This window comes from Ctenopharyngodon idella, chromosome 23, assembly GCF_019924925.1.
Source record: "Ctenopharyngodon idella isolate HZGC_01 chromosome 23, HZGC01, whole genome shotgun sequence".
Lineage (NCBI taxonomy): Eukaryota > Metazoa > Chordata > Actinopteri > Cypriniformes > Xenocyprididae > Ctenopharyngodon > Ctenopharyngodon idella.
In genome coordinates, this window is record NC_067242.1 from 423,339 (window position 1) to 437,046 (window position 13,708).

The 13,708-nt window shown below is 37.2% G+C and overlaps 1 protein-coding gene across 6 annotated transcripts in view; it reads right to left on the bottom strand.

Moving 5' to 3' along the window:
- Positions 1-12,940, bottom strand: part of LOC127506407 (E3 ubiquitin-protein ligase HECW1) — a 60,401-nt gene extending 47,461 nt beyond the window's left edge. For 2 of the 6 annotated variants that reach the window (XM_051882872.1, XM_051882866.1), the window contains exons 1-4: positions 12,770-12,935; positions 4,351-4,408; positions 716-1,007; positions 408-515 (exon numbers count right to left, since the gene is read on the bottom strand). In XM_051882872.1, the coding sequence (XP_051738832.1) occupies positions 408-515; positions 716-1,007; positions 4,351-4,377 (427 nt within the window). In that variant the 5' untranslated portion in view covers positions 4,378-4,408; positions 12,770-12,935. Of the gene's footprint in view, positions 1-407; positions 516-715; positions 1,008-4,350; positions 4,431-12,769 lie in introns of all 6 variants that reach the window. The other 4 variants (XM_051882867.1, XM_051882865.1, XM_051882868.1 and 1 more) reach the window with 4 other exon arrangements.
- Between the last annotated feature and the right edge of the window lie 768 nt (positions 12,941-13,708).

Genomic DNA, 13,708 nt, shown 5'->3' on the forward strand with positions numbered 1-13,708 from the left:
GTATATTGGAATTAAAGTGGTGCTGAAGGGGAAGCCATTAAATGTGAGGATAAAGGCTAATATTGGCTGAATAAAAACAAAAGAATAATGATAAAAGAATAATGAAGATTAGGTCTCATACCGGCAGAGGTGTGAAAGGTTTGTCGAGGGAGAAAATTAGAAACGTGAATGGGGCAGTTCGCCACACGATTGCAAGTGAGCCTACAGGGGGAGATATATTATTTTATTAGCCTTCTCTAAAAACACCCATGACATGGTCTTAGAAAATGTTTCATAAAACTCATAGTTTTAGAAATATCATCCTCAGATTTGAAATGAAGCATGAGCAGACTTGTGGCTTCAGCACTGTGTTCCTAAGTTTCTAAACACAGCTACATAAAATAGGAAACGGGAAGAGGAATTCTTACCCTCCATAAAGTACAAGCTGGCATCGATTCTCCACACGATCTGGCCTTTGTGGGAGCCGCTCACCCCACGACTCTTGTAGTCCAGAAAGTTTTCTGACAGAACCTCATCTATAATATAACAAGAAAGAAAAGTTGTTAAGTAACAGCAAAAGGCCATTTGTTGTGCTATTATGTGTGAATCCACTGCTTTGATCACAGGAATAATTGACATTTTACAATCTATTCACAGCTGTTTTAAATTGTAATAATATTTCACAATATTGGCCACTGACAAACCCTATTAATCAAGTGGAATGACGTATTCTCACCAATAAGGTACATGCCGATCCAGTCGCCAGCGTCCACTTCCTCTCTGACGTCCCAGCAGATGACGATGTCCTCTGATTGGCCGATGCAGTAGAGGGAGGTGCTGACTGTCAGGGTGGAGCGGCTCTGCAAGGACACCAGATCCGTGTCGCTCGTGGACCGTGGCAGAGCCAGCGCTTCGTTGGGGTGAGCGAAGCCGAACCGCGGCCCATCCTTACACCGGCGCCGGTTCTGAGAGCTCCGTGACGGCGAGGCCATGGCCGCCAGGCCCAGAAACCTGCTCTGGTACAGGTTCTGCAGAAAATCATGCAATGTCACTTTAGGAAGTAACCTGAAGGCACTATCTGACTGGCTTTATCAGTGTTCTTCCTGGGATCAGTTTAATTGATCTTGAGAAAGACTTAAAGTAAAATATATGGAAGTTTGTTTCCAACACGAAATAAAAAAGGTAATTGCGACTTTTCATTCTGATTTTTTTTCTCCGAATTTTCAGATATAAACTCAGAGTTTTTAGAAAAAAAGTCAGAAATGTGAGATAAAAATGTGGAATTATCTTATATTTTTTATTCCGTGGCAGAAACAAGCTTCCACAAAAATGACATTCCATTTATTCATTATTGCTAAAAAAAAACATGGAGAACTGGCCAAAGAAATGTTTTTTTTGTTTGTTTGTTTAGACAACGTTATAACTCTATCTCTACATTTTAAGATATATTTAATAATCAGCTTAATTTCTAGAATATAACAGAAGTGTATTTTAAAAACGGAAATAAAACTATTGAATCGAAAAATGTCACTACAAATATTTCTTCAAGACCTAAATCAATTCTGAAATTAAAAAATAAATAAATAATAATAACATTTTCTAAAATCTTGTAATTTCAGTGAATGTTAATCTAATACAGTATAAATGAGTGCTCACGTGAAATTCTGTGGGCAAAAAGAGTTTATAATAGTATATCGATGTTTGAAGTAATCTTTCACCCTCGATACTCCTGATCGCATGGATTCCCTTTTGAAATGATTGGGTTTCACCAGTGAAATTTGCCTAAGAATGGAAAATGTGAGCACACTTTACCTCATTACATTACATCTGAAGTCATATGATATCTTTGTGTGAGAAACAGACTGAAATATAAGTTTTTGTTTACTAAAAATATTCCCCTCTGCCTTGGTGCTTAAACCTCCTTTACGGTCTGAATACACAACCCCCAAAAAGTGAATTTTATTGGTATAAATTAATGTATTTAGGTTGACCTAAATATAACCAGTTAATTTAGATGTTATCATTTTTAGGTTACCTTATTTTCCCCCCAGTGTATCTCTACTAAGAGCAAACCAATTTCTCTAATATTATCATATACTAACTGGGAAAAATTGAGCTCTTTAAAACCGAACTGCATGATAACTCTGCTCCTGAATCTAATAGTGTCCAAGCTCTCCAACATAAGTGGCCTTTTAAAACAACATTTGCAATGCATTGTTTATGGACATACAGAGATGAGTGTTAGTCAGAATGTATGGCACTTTCCAGAAGATGGAAGTGAATGGAGATGAACATGCAGCATCAAAACCAATAAAGTTGAATAAAGAGGAAATATTGCTCTAATGACTGAACAGATTGAGGGTATTCATAAATCTACAGTGAAGCTTTAGCATTGATTTTATATGCAATGGGTGATATAAGGGCTGAAGAACGATGTATGCCATACTCTTGACTTCTACAGTCACAAAGACACACTTCAGTCGTCTTGTAGGGGAGATTCACAATATTCCCTGTTTTGCCCTAAAGTATTAGTTATTATCAGCATGGTGAAATACAACGAAACAGCCAACATCTCTCTGAACGCCTGCTACCTACACACACACACACACACACACACACACACACACACACACACACACACACACACACACAGACCTTAAAATAGCAATGCCTCTGGGAGCTCTTCCACAGTAAACGGAGTGTCAGAGAAAGCAAGAAAACATGCCCAAAATGACACAGCATTTATCTCCTCGGGAAATGTTTCCTACAGGACTGGCAAAGCTTCTCCTTCCTCGCTGGAAAGAACAGCGTCTTCACCGAGCTTCTCAACTGACTTAAGTCACTAAACTGGCTTTACCAAGACATAAGGATAAGCTGGTAAGGATAAACCAGCTTGAACCAGCATTGAAATCATTTTTATTTTCCTTCATCCATGTAGAAATGATCCATTAAAGTCGGGAATGATCTATGAGATGTTTGTCAGTAGTTCTAGATTGAATCAGAATCTTTCTGAGCATCTGAACTTAAATGCTTGTAGCTCATGAGTGTTTTGTAATAGAGTGCAACAGTGTCCGCCGACTTTTTCAGCGGTGCTGGGTCCAGAAGTATTTTTTTCCCATTCATTTCTCTCATAGAGAACTCAAAAAAGTCTTCGTTAAAGAGCTATAAGCCATGAACCGAACCAACCAGCTACGAGGAGAATCACAACATTACAAACTTTGATTTGAAGCTAAAAATCATTTGAAAATCGGACAAAAATACAAAAGACTGTGAACTTAACAGCTTTAGTGAGGGAAAGAACTACAATCCCATGAAGCACTGCAAACTGCACAATCGAGAACAGTAAAACTACATTATTTTCATGATTTGTTATCACAACTTTTTTTTTCTTTTGTCAAATTAACTTAGATAATTAATGTGGTTCAGATTTATTTTGAGTTTCTATTTATTAAACCAATCTTCATTGTATTAACTCAAATTTTTAATTTCAATGATCTTAACATTTTAAGGCAACCAGGTAACTTACTTTTTTAAGTTAAATCAACAATAATTGTTTACAGTGTACTCATGCAAAAGAGAGCGCAGAAAGATCGATTTGATTACGTCATTCCCAGTGCTTCATGGGAGTGGGCGGAGCTAATGATATCTTTTGGTACGTTTTGCTTGTTTTGACTCACTGATTGGTGGAATTTTCTGTACAGCATCATGGGTAATGCAGTTTTTCACCATGAATTTCTGTGTTAAACACGAATATTTCAAACTAAGTTGAAATAATGAAGGCTAAGAAAAATCCATCGATTAAGAACCTCTAGCTCACAGTAGGGCTGTCTTTAAAGATTTATAAGTTATCTTTAAAAATCAATTTCCCTATGGAGAAAATGATTAGAGTCAAGATACTCGACAGATTACTGCAGCACTTCAAAAAAACAAAGTAAAAAAGTTTAGGTACATTTGTTTAGGCTAAATATATATTTTAGCCTAAAATTGCTATAAAATCAAAGCCATGTCTAATCAAGTTGTGATCCAAATTTGAAGTTGATATCACAAAAATTGATCCGCTAAAAGGATTAAAAAAGTACTTTTTACATGGTAAAACAATGTCCAATTTCAAAAAAGTTTTCACAGGATGAATTTTGACTGTTTAAGCTTTCTAATTTATGATGATTACTAAATTATGTGATGGGGAAAAGGCAATAAAAAAGCACCACTGGGACACTGACAGTTAACAGGCTGTGAAATGAACAAAACCCATCCAAATCTTCATATAAGAGCGTAAAAGTGAGAGTTTTGTTGGTCCTGAAGAGCAAACGCTGGTGAAGATGATGATGATGGTGGTGATGAAGGAGGAGTCACATGAAGAAGAGCACTGACCTTCACACTACACAGGTGTAGCAGCATTATGATTCACCGACTCAAAGCACATCAAATCCTGAGGAGAAGGTCAGGAGTTACTGAAACAGCATAAAACACACCTCGAGAGTTTAGCAGACTGACAGCTGGACGCTCGAGCTTGAACCTTCAGTGCTGCGAGAGGGTTTTAGCTTCAAACACAAGCTGAAAATGTGTATTTTACATTGATATTATTATTAATATGTAAAATGCAAGAATGCACTCAAAATCAATGTTGCATTAAGCAAGAGTACATGTGTGTGATCAGAAAACATCAATTTACAAACACCCAAAGCATTTCCAGATTACAGTAACGCAGTAACAATCATATCATGTTAAATGAATGAATTACACCCGTTTCTGGTGTCCTTTTGTGTTTCATCCAGAAGTTACCTGGTTAATCAGGGTCGGTAAGATTAAAGAAGTCTCTTCTGCTCAGCATTTATTTGATCAAAAATACAGTAAAAACGGTGAAATATTATCACAATGTTTTCTATGTGAATATATAGTAAAGTGTAATTTATTCCTGTGATCAAAGCTGAATTTTCAGCATCATTACTCCAGTCTTCAGTGTCACATGATCCTTCAGAAATCATTCTAATATGATGATTTGATGATCAAGAAACATTTATGATTATTATCAATGTTGAAAACAGTTCATATTTTTGTGGAAACTGTCATACATTTTATTTTTTAGGATTCTTTGATGAATATAAAGTTCAAAAGAACAGCATTTATTTGAAATAGATTTTTTTATAATATTATAAATGTCTACTGTCACTTTTGATCAATTTAATGCATCGTTAATGAATAAAAGTATTAACTTTTGAACGGTAGTGTATCTGTACACACATTTTCATGAAAAACAAGCAAAACATTAAAGAACAAAGTGTTTTATGATCAGTTCAGTTTTTTGTGATGCACTTTGAACATGTATTTAACCAGGAATATTCTTTATTGAAAACCCCTGTAAGGTAAGCGAGTTAAACAACAGCAGCATCATTCATTCATCTAGACACATTATAGGAGGGTTGAAGTGGATCTGTCATTGCTCTTTGTTTGCAGGTACTAATAAAATCAATAATTTCAATAAAATCGAGTATTTCTAACACATTTCGTTAACATCCTCTCTATAACCCCTCGAAACATGACAGCAAATCACTGAGACTAACTACTGCGTCTGTGATGGATGTTAGTGAACACTGATATTCCCTCAAGCTTTCTTCTGCCTGCACAATACATTTATGGATTTGTGAGAAATCATCGATCGCCAAACTACATAAATTAGGTTTTGATATGGCGTGAGACCGAGCAAACGCTCTCAATGTTAACATTACGTATCCTGCATAGCTAACAGAAGTGTTATCTACATGACTTAAGTGAATTACGTCCCATCTGAGATTCACAGCTGATGTTCCTCAGGCTGTAATGTTGTGGACAGCATGTCGCTTTCATTGATCTTTCTGAAAAAAACTCACTGTAGAAAGGAAGAATGAGACTATTAGACACGAGCAGCTCCGTCCTTCACTAATGCTCTTCTAGAAATGGATACCAGCACAGATCCCAAACCCCGGTGGGGCTGAAATGTGTGATAATGGAGATTGTGTAAATAACACATACTGAAAACAACTGGTGCACAAACGATCTTCACTCACAAATGGCCAGTAAATTTAACAATGACAAAGAAACAGCAAAGGAACAAAATTTTTATGTAGAAAAACTGAAACAGTATTTTCTTGTAAAATGTACCACAATAATCTTGCAAGGTTGCAAAAAAAAAAAAAAAAAATTGATATTTTTGTAGCATTTTTGTTGCTGTTCTGGTGTTGTTACATGTTCCCTGTTTGTTTGAACTTAATTTTTTCCTGTGTTTAGTTTTGTAGTCCCGTTGCTTCATTCCAATCAAGAAACCAATGAAACAAAAGGACTACAAAACTACACATAGGAAACAGGAAAATAGAAATACAACATAAAAGTCCATGCAAACAGGGAACATGTAACAGGTGGAAATGGAAGCTTATTTCCGCAACTGTAATAGAAAATAAAAAAGGTAAATGTGACTATCTCACAATTCAGACTTTTTTTTTTTTTTTTTAAGAATGGCAAGTTCATATTTCATGAGAAAAAAAGTCAAAATTGTGATATATAAATGTGCAATTCTGATTATTTTCTCACAATTGCAGCTTTATATCTCGCAAATCTGACTTTATTTATTGCAACTCCAAATTTACAACTTGCAATTCTGATTTTTTCCTTATAATTGTGAGATATAAACTCAGAATTATTTATAAGAATTATTATTTATTGGAATTATTTCTAAGAATAATTATTTATGAGAATGGCAAGTTTAAATTTCATAAGTCTGAGGGAAAAAAGTCAAAATTGTGATATATAAATGTGCAATTCAAATTTTCTCACAATTGCAGCTTTATATCTTGTAAATCTGACTTTATTTCTTGCAACTCCAAATTCACAACTTGCAATTCTGACTTTTTTTCTATAATTGTGAGATATAAACTCAGAATTATGAGAAAAAGGTCAGAGTTGTGAGATAAAATGTCGTAATTACCTTTATTATCTTTTAATCTGTGGTGGAATCAAGCTTCCACAGATGTACGTCATGTGCCGTTGTTGAACGTGAGCCGGCACAGCTCACAGAGAGCTCAATTCCCAGCAGTACAGGAAGACGTTCACACATGGGTGAATCTCAGGATGCCCACTAACCCACTGACACCCTGGGCACCAATCCAGTGAGAGGATTCTCTTCAGAAGGCCCTGCTCACACACTACACTCTTCAAAATACAGCTTCCTTTAGTGGGTTTTCACAGTGATGTGTTCCTCAAAGAACCTTTCAGTGATCAGATCTTAAAAGTTCTTCTCAGTAGGGCTGCACGATTGCGATTTTTCTGGTTAAAATTGTGATTTACCAAAGCATTTTATCATTACTGTGATGTTTTCCACTTTACATCATTTCATCCTTTGATTAAATTACGCAAGTCATTCAAAAATACTGTCTTCATAGCTAAATATTTTATCTTCTGAGAATGTTTTTCTAATGTTTCCATTGATTCATGAATGTTTTATGAATGTAGTAGTTAAACACATTCTAAAAAACATTATTAGAACACTCAGTTTTTGCATAATTCAAACATCCTCTCAACAGTCAATATTCATGTTGTACTAAAAATATGTTAAAACTAAGTTACAGAGTTTAAATGTGCTGCAGAACAGGAATGACCCGTATGAGCTCGCCTCCTTCTCACCAAAACACACACAAACCAACACGCTGTCATTGCTCAATCTCATCTGCCATAAAGCATCGAGTCAGTGTTAAGACTATGAGGACAAAAATAGTGATGATGTCACTGCATGGTGTAATTAAGCCTTATAACCCAACCTTCGCTCTCACTCATATTCCCTGGTTTGAGGAGTAAATGACAATAAAGTGCTCATAATGAGAGAAAATCACATGGCAATCATTTTCACCGCTCACAGAGCGCATTTCCCATATCCTGAAATAGAATAGATTTCTTCAAACGCCAACTTTAACCAGGAAGTACGCGTTCATTACTATGTGAAAGGTTCCCGTATAATTAAGTTAATGGACTGCAGTGCTGTTCCCTGAGTTGAGCGCAACCTTCTGTTATCGATTCGATTCCCCCTTCTAAATCCATCCGTTTCTGGCAGTGCTGGGGAGTTATCTGATGTTCTCTGATGCTCATCACTTTTTTTTTTACCCCAAAATCAAAAGAAAGAGTAAGTAATTGCTCTATATTTAGCATGAAAATAATTTATTGCATTGTGACATTGTTTATGATTATTAAGCATTTCCCCCCAAATTTTGAGTTTGTACATCTTGATTCTTATTCAATTTATACATATATATATATATATATATATATATATATATATATAATTTTTATAAAAGTAATGCAAATTAGATTCATTCACATAAGTTAATTGAGGAATAAATCTGCCTAAATGTCATGAGAATACTTTCAGAATTTACAAAATATACTTGATTGTCTTTAAAATATATATATATATATATATATATTTGTGATTTATTTTGGGTTTATTTGGATTTGGATTTATTTTATCAAAAATTGAAAGAAACAGCAACAATAAATAAACAATAGCAATATAACAGTAAATCAAAATAACAAACTTTTTTTAAAAAACATTTTTTGATTAAAGGGGACATATCATGAAAATCTGACTTTTTCCGTGTTTACGTGCTATAATCGGGTCCCCGGTGCATCTACCAACCCAGAAAATGTGAAAAAAAAACAACCCAGTAACTTTGTTTTGGTCAGCCTTTCTCTGCAAACATGTGAAAAAACGAGCCGCTCAGATTTCGCTCCCCTTGTGACGTAGGAAGGGGATCTTATTATAATATTACCACCTCTTATTCTGCACGTTTTCACCAACAGCGCCGCCATTTTGTTTTTGCAAGAGACAGCGGTGTACCAGTCCTAACGCCATGGCAAAAGTTTGAGCAAAGCATGCTAACTGTTCTGTCATTGGCTGCACAGACGAGCACTGAACACTATTTAGAGTCTCGTTAGCTTGGATAACCTGAAGTTGACCTTGACAAGATCGATTGATAAAAAAGTAGTGTTTCTGTCCGAGTGATATTTTGGGAAAATATTCAAACATTCACAGCATTTGATAGCAATCATAAACATTAGCCTGGTGTGTACGGCTCTGTTTGGCAAACAGGTTACGCTATTCCGGCATCCATACGGGTTTTACACAAAAGATTAACATGACGGCACATGCTAGTTGATGAGTTGAATCAACTCCACAGCAACTACTTAAATTTATCCACTAACCATTCAGAAACGTCTAAAAGTTGTAACTTCTTCCTGAGTCTCTCCATCAGTGTCGACTCCGGTTTGAACAATGTAAGGCTGAACACCGTCGTCATTTTGTCTGCGTGAGATTCTCCAGCTTTGTTGTTGTTGAGCGACTGAAGCATGAGCTGTTAAAGCTCCGCCCTCTTCTGGAAAGGGGGCGGGAGCAGCAGCTCATTTGCATTTAAAGGGACACACACAAAAATGGCGTGTTTTTGCTCACACCCTAATTTGACAAGCTATAATAAATGATCTGTGGGGTATTTTGAGCTGAAACTTCACAGACACATTCTGGAGACACCAGAGACTTATATTACATCTTGTGAAAGGGGCATAATAGGTCCAGCTTTAAGAAATTAAATGCTTTTTATTTTCATTCTCACTGTAAAAAGTACCTTAAGGAGCCATTTTTACCTGATCTGACCTTTAAAAATGACTGTCATTAGTTGAACATGTAGTCAGGTTGATTCAGTCATATTAGCTAACATCTTAATTTAAAGAACTCATTGAGATTACCGCAGTGTGTGCTGCTGTGCTGTTCTTGTTTAAATGACCATGACCAACATGTCCTTCTGCAAATAAAAATCATTTTAACACCTCTAACTAGTCCTGTGGTGCGCCTCACAGCTCTTTTCATCTGCAGTGAATAGAATACAGAGCTGCAGGTTTAAAGCATGTATTCTTTTACAGACAGTCTTGATTTCAAAACATATTCAGACTCTTATCTTTATTTAGGCAGCTTGAATATAAATTTACTTGCAAAACCAGAGACAATCCACTGGGGATTGACAACAAAGATCCACAGAGGACAAGAGAAAGACAATGAAGATATTATTATGTTAAGTGTATCTTCACAGGCCTGTGCTGACCTCTGCATCTGTGTGAATAAGACTGAAAACAAAATAAAGCTTTTGTGGGTGCAGGATTTCAGCCATCTGTACAACTACAGATCAATGGAAAACACATGGAGAATTCACCAAAGATCAAAAAGTCTCCTCATAATAATAAAGAACTGTAATCCTAATATTCAACACTATTTTAAACCAGAGCCCAGCAAGCGAAACTCACTGTTTGTGTCTTCTGGGATCTTGCGTGTGTGTGCTATTATTGGACTGCCAAAGAACAATAAAAGAACATTGCAAAATTCAACAGGGTCCTGATGTGAAAGTATATGTTGTCGAGCCTCCAGAGCAGGAGAACGCAGTGAAGCGTGACAGCGAGCGACAGCAGCATATATAGGTCAACTGCGCTCATACAGAGAGCTTATGAAGTTACGCTCCCTCTGGCACGCTGTGTATTTCCCATTAGCAGCCATCATGAGCTTTCACAAAAGACAAAGTATTTTCATTAGTTCAGAGCGCACTGCGGTCTTGTTTTTCACATCTAGTTTGATATGGTCTTGAGAAAAAAAAAGAAAAACTTATGTATTGTCATGCAGTTAACAGCAATGATACTATCATAACATTATGACCACCTTCCTAATATTGTGTTTGCCGCCAAAACAGCCCTGACCCGTCGAGGCGTGGACTCCTCTAGACCCCTGAAGGTGTGCTGTGGTATCTGCACCAAGATGTTAGCAGCAGATCCTTTAAGTCCTGTAAGTTGTGAGGAGGAGCCTCCATGGATCGGACTTGTTTGCTCAGCACATCCCACAGATGCTCGATTGGACTGAGATCTGGGGAATTTGGAGGCCAAGTCAACACCTCAAACTCGTTGTTGTGCTCCTCAAACCATTCCTGAACCATTTTTGCTTTGTGGCAGGAGCATTATCCTGCTGAAAGAGGCCACAGCCACCATGAAAGGGTGTACATGGTCTCAACAATGCTTAGGTAGGTGGTACGTGTCAAAGTAACATCCACATGGATGGCAGGACCCAAGGTTTCCCAGCAGAACATTGCCCAAAGCATCACACTGCCTCTGCCGGCTCGTCTTCTTCCCATAGTGCATCCTGGTGTCATGTGTTCTCCAGGTAAGAGACGCACACGCACCCGGCCATCCACTTGTTGTAAAAGAAAACGTGATTCATCAGACCAGGACACCTTCTTCTATTGCTCCGTGGTCCAGTTCTGATGCTCACGTGTCCACTGTTGGCTCTTTCGGCGGTGGACAGGGGTCAGCATGGGCACCCTGACTGGTCTGTGTCTATGCAGCTCCATACGCAACAAACTGATGCACTGTGTATTCTGACACCTTTCTATCAGAACCAGCATTAACTTCTGGAGCAATTTGAGCTTCAGTAGCTCATCTGTTGGATCGGACCACACGGGCCAGCCTTCACTGAGCCTCGGCCGCCCATGACCCTGTCTCCGGTTCACCACTGTTCCTTCCTTGGAGCACTTTTGATAGACACTGACCACTGCAGACCGGGAACACCCCACAAGAGCTGCAGTTTTGGAGATGCTCTGCTCTGTTAGTCATTATGAATTATAAGTATAGCTTTATTTAATAACAGGAAGTCTATGCTATGTGCCCTTTTAGATAGATTGGTAAATGCGTGTGCGTTTGGATGTGTAAATACATTTACCAAGCCACGATAGTCCCAGAGTGCCGGGGTAAACACCACCCTGAGTCCTGTTTGATGAACCCTGACGATCAATCCTAACCTCACATCCAATAAAGGCCAAACCCACTGCATCATAACACTCATAAATCTCTCTCATAATCAACAGAGTGGCATCAGATCCATAATAGTGCCAGACAGGAAACATATGAAGCATTTTCTGTTTTGACTGAAGGCCAGAATTATGAACTAATGATGATGATGCAGTCCTGATGCTACTCTATATCGCCATCAGATCAGAACACCGTCTTTATAAACATTATGGGCTTCAGTAATGAAATAATTAGGTATTAGTTTCCATTCCAGCACTTTTGACGTAGTCGAATGCATTTATTATGACAAAAGCAATTTATGACTGGGTCATAACTATGTATGCATCATCAACACACCCACAAATTACACAGGAAAGTCATTTGCACTGGATTCTTGAAAGCTGTATTTTGAAATTAAAAATTAAAAAATTAAAAATCAAAATTAAATTTTTGTCTCTCTAATCTAATAAGCATCGTCATATCCAATGGAGTTAGTGAATATAAGATAAGAGTGAAAATAAGAATAGAATTCTTCTGTTTCTTATGGCAGAATTTAAGCCCCTATCAGCACCAAGAGCACATAACGTACTGTGTATAGCCAATGTCATATTTTACTATATATAAATATATTTTTATTTATTTATTTATTTTTTCCCCGCTGGCTTGGGGAAGTATGTAAACATCATCATGCTCAAATGCATGTCAGCATCACATTGTGTGTCATGCGCTTCTTGATTGGAGGGAAGAGAGGAAAGCTCAATGACACAAGAGGGAGAGAGAAAGAGAGATCCCCCCTATAGCACCAGTATCAGGGTAAAGAACACATGCGCGCGCGCGCGCACACACACATGACATCTTTAAACGACTGACGAGCGTTTGCAGAGCGGGAACTGGCTCTTCAATGAGACATTATGATACATGGACAATAAAGAGCGAGCTCAAGCACACCTACCTGGGACAGAACGAGCTGTCTGTGAATCATACTCCAACTCCAGCTGCAGTCCTAAATCCCAAAGGCGATAATCCCGTGCAGAAAGATCCAGTGGAAATCCATTTCGACCAGCACAACGCAGAGCGCGCGTCCGACGATCGTCACTCTCTCCCGCATCAGCACCGCGGACAGCAACCAATCAACGGCCGTCATTTCTTCATCGCACTGCTGTGACTCCGCCTCCTGCCTGGCTCCTCCCACAAAGCATCGCCAGTTATATTTACTGCCAAGATGAGCTGAGCCTTGAAGTACAAACTGTTTTTTTGTTCCCCAAGTGGGAGTAAATTTAAACATTCAATAACAATCTGCTATAACTTCAAATAACAAGAGCAACAGCAACAGCAGTAATAATAATAATAATAACTGTGGTTAACTGTATGATGTAGCCTACTATTTGTTAATATTCCATATTATCCAGTGACTTTTGTAGTAAAACTATTTTAATTATTTTAATTAACTACCAAAAACATGATTTATTATTTTTTAAATGTGCATGCTGTTACTGCACGATTTTCCTCCTGTTGCAAAAAAACTGAACATTGCATAAAATTGTAACACCCCAGAAATTACATAATTTTTTTTTTTTTTTTTGACATGAAGACATAAATAATCTCATTTAGTTTTCTCAATTTTAGCACAAAGTGCATGTTTACTGCTTTAATTAAGCTACTATTACTGTAGGAAAAAATATCAAACAAACTTTTTAAGTTATGGAAAATATACTCTATCAGACTACAAAAAAAAAAAAAAAAAAAAAAAAAAACCCCCACTATATAGACCATACAGAGTGACAGCTCAGTTCACACTAAATTCAAACGTGTAATCTATTATTTGTTTATTCTCTACCGCCATCTGTGGTTGAAACATAATATTGCATGTTACTAGAGTAGTTCTTCTGCG